Raw genomic sequence first — 2,578 nt, forward strand, 5'->3', positions numbered from 1 at the left:
TGCAGGAACGGGCCTTGCACCCAGCACCACAGACTCCTGCACAGACCTATGGGTTAACGCTGCACTGCAGCCGGTACCATCGCATCCTCCCATCCTGATTCCCACCTGAGAAGTACCTTGGACACGCTGGCCTCAGCGGAGAGCGGCAGAGACAGAACAAGTGACACCTCTGGGTACACCCAGGGTCAGCATCTGCCCCCTGCAGCTCCACTGCAAACCTGAACCTCAAGACCTGCCCCTCTGCAGCTCGGCGCCCTGTTCATCTCCCAGCTGACAGAGGCAGAGGAAGCAGCAGGAAGCTCCCCCTTGCTCCCATGCAGATCTGCTCCATGCTGGCACTGCACCGTGGCCCCAGCAGCTCCCCTTGCATGAGGCGCAGAGAAGGACCCAAGACAGGGCTCACCAGAGATCCCCGAGCACAGCAGCAGCTCACCACCTACCCAGACAAGGCGTCACCGACATCATCTTCCTCCTCCTCTTCCTCCTCCTGGCAAACAAACACAAGACAAAAACCCCACCGTGACCCCTTGCTGCCGGGCAGGGCAGGTCAGGTCTCTGCTGGGGGCAGGGCTGGGCTGCACAGAGCCTGTCCTGGAGCAGCACAGTCTCAGCCCTCCACGGGACACAGTCACTCATCAGGCACGGCAAAGGGGGCTGCAGGCAGCAGGGGAAAGATGGCACCTCCAGCGCCGGGCTGCCAGAATCCTCAGGGCTCAGGCTCACAGCCTCACAAGGGGAGCCAGACCACGCTCTCCTCAGTCCCCAAAAAAAAAGGCCGGCGCGGGGAGCTGAGGCCGGGCTGGGACCGCCCCCACACACAGCGCACCCCTGCCCGGAGACAGGCGTGGGGCAAGCACATCGTGGCTGGAGGCTGGAGGCACGTGTGGCCCTGGGCACGACCAGGCTGGGCCGGCACTGGAAGCGCAAGGCCAAGGACCAAGCGTCCAGAGGCTCCTGGGCAGGGACGCAGCGAGACCGGCAACACCGGTGACGCTCGGATGGTGCCATAGGTGTCGTGCAAATGGGGAGGGCTGAGCCAAGGCCCAGGCTGGCAAGGTGCGACCACAGGGTCCTCTCCTTCAGACAGCGACTCGCCCCTAGCCGTGGCACCGAGCGTGCAGGGCAGGTCCCAGCGACCTGTCTGACCGCGCCAGCAGCGCAGGGCTGGGGGCTGCAGCAGCGCAGGGCCCAACAGCAGAGCTCCTGGAGCAAACCGAGGAGCTGTGCCTCCCTCAAGAGCCAGACAGAGCACAGAGCCCCTCCTCACGCCAGGCCGCTGTGTGTCAGGGGGCTGTGCAGGTATCGACAGGGCCCAGGAGGAGGGAGCTGCGCCAGGGTTGCTCTGTTCCTGCCCCCAATGCGAGACAGCCCTGGGCACGGGCCAGGCTTGCACATACTGTACCCCAAACCGGTGTCTGAAGGGAGGGCTCCCCGGGGGGGCTGGCTCACTTGGTCTGCCGGGCTCACTGCTCTCCAGGACACATGGAGGGTGAAGGGGCTGTTCCTGCCTAGAGCCTGGGACAGGGCAAAAGCAGCAGAGTTAGTGCCTGCCACCCGGGAAGGCTCAGCAGGGGACGTACGGGCAGGACTGTGGGCGAGAGACAGAGCCCCTGCTGTGCCTGTGATGGTGTGGGACCACGGCTCAGCGCAGGCACCACAGGGACAGCAGGGACCCCCGCACCCCTGCAGGGACGGGACAGGCTCCTCAATGGGGGCAGAGCCAGAGAGCGCAGCAGGGACAGCACCCGCCCTGCTTGGGGTGCCCAGCAGACCCCTCCCCACAGCCCAGGACAGGGTCCCACGCTGGGGACCCCATCCCAGGGCCAGGCAGGGGGATGTGTCAGAGAAATTCCTCCTACCTGCATGTGCTGCTTCCCAGAGATCCAGGGCCATCTGGAAGGCCTGGGCCACGGTCAGAGTCACGGCCTGGGCCTGCGTACAGGAAGGAGAGGGAACGTCTGCTCCCAAACGGCCCTCGAGTCAGGACAGCCCCGCGAAACGAGAGCCCCCAGGCCTCCCTCGCTGCCCTTCCCTGCAGAGCAGGCACAGGGGAGGCCATGGCTCAGGGCTGTGTCTGTCCATGTGGGCAACCCCTGCCCGAGAGGAGATCCCAGAGCAGCGGGGACAGAGGATTCTCCCTCTGCTCCCCATCTGCCTCGGCAGCTCCACGCTCCCCAGCTCCATCGCCAGCCGAGGGGCACAGGGGTAAGGGTCCCCTGTCTCTAAAGGGGGAGAAGCCCGGCCCTTGCTCCCACCCTCCCCTCACCAGCCAAGAGCAGAAGGGAAGTGCTTACGATCTTCTTCTTGGGCGAGAGGAAGGCATGGCACTCCAGCGCCCCGCTCTCCTGGCTCTGGGCAACGTAAGCGAAGACTTTGTTCTGCAGCTTGTCTGTCGTGCAGTAGGAGATCCTGCGGGCACAGGGGAGCTGCTCAGGGCAGCACTGGACCCAGAACAGGTCTTCTGCTGAGCTCCCAGCACTCCAACACGCAGCCTGAGGCTCTCGTCAGCCCCAGATCAGGCAGCTCAACGCCCCAACAAGGGCCAGGGGCTGCCTGGCGTCTGTGGCTGCAAGAGACG

At 65.3% G+C, this 2,578-nt stretch overlaps 1 protein-coding gene across 1 annotated transcript in view; it reads right to left on the bottom strand.

The window, feature by feature from the left end:
* Positions 1–461: 461 nt before the first annotated feature.
* Positions 462–2,578, bottom strand: part of LOC104539832 (low density lipoprotein receptor adapter protein 1-like) — a gene marked incomplete at its 5' end in the record, with an annotated part of 3,073 nt that continues 956 nt past the window's right edge. Inside the window, 3 exons of the mRNA XM_010183457.1 lie at positions 462–487; positions 1,860–1,932; positions 2,295–2,409. Coding sequence (XP_010181759.1) covers positions 462–487; positions 1,860–1,932; positions 2,295–2,409 — 214 coding nt within the window. The remainder of the gene's footprint in view (positions 488–1,859; positions 1,933–2,294; positions 2,410–2,578) is intronic.

This window comes from Mesitornis unicolor, unplaced genomic scaffold, assembly GCF_000695765.1.
Source record: "Mesitornis unicolor isolate BGI_N332 unplaced genomic scaffold, ASM69576v1 scaffold41414, whole genome shotgun sequence".
Taxonomy (NCBI): domain Eukaryota; kingdom Metazoa; phylum Chordata; class Aves; order Mesitornithiformes; family Mesitornithidae; genus Mesitornis; species Mesitornis unicolor.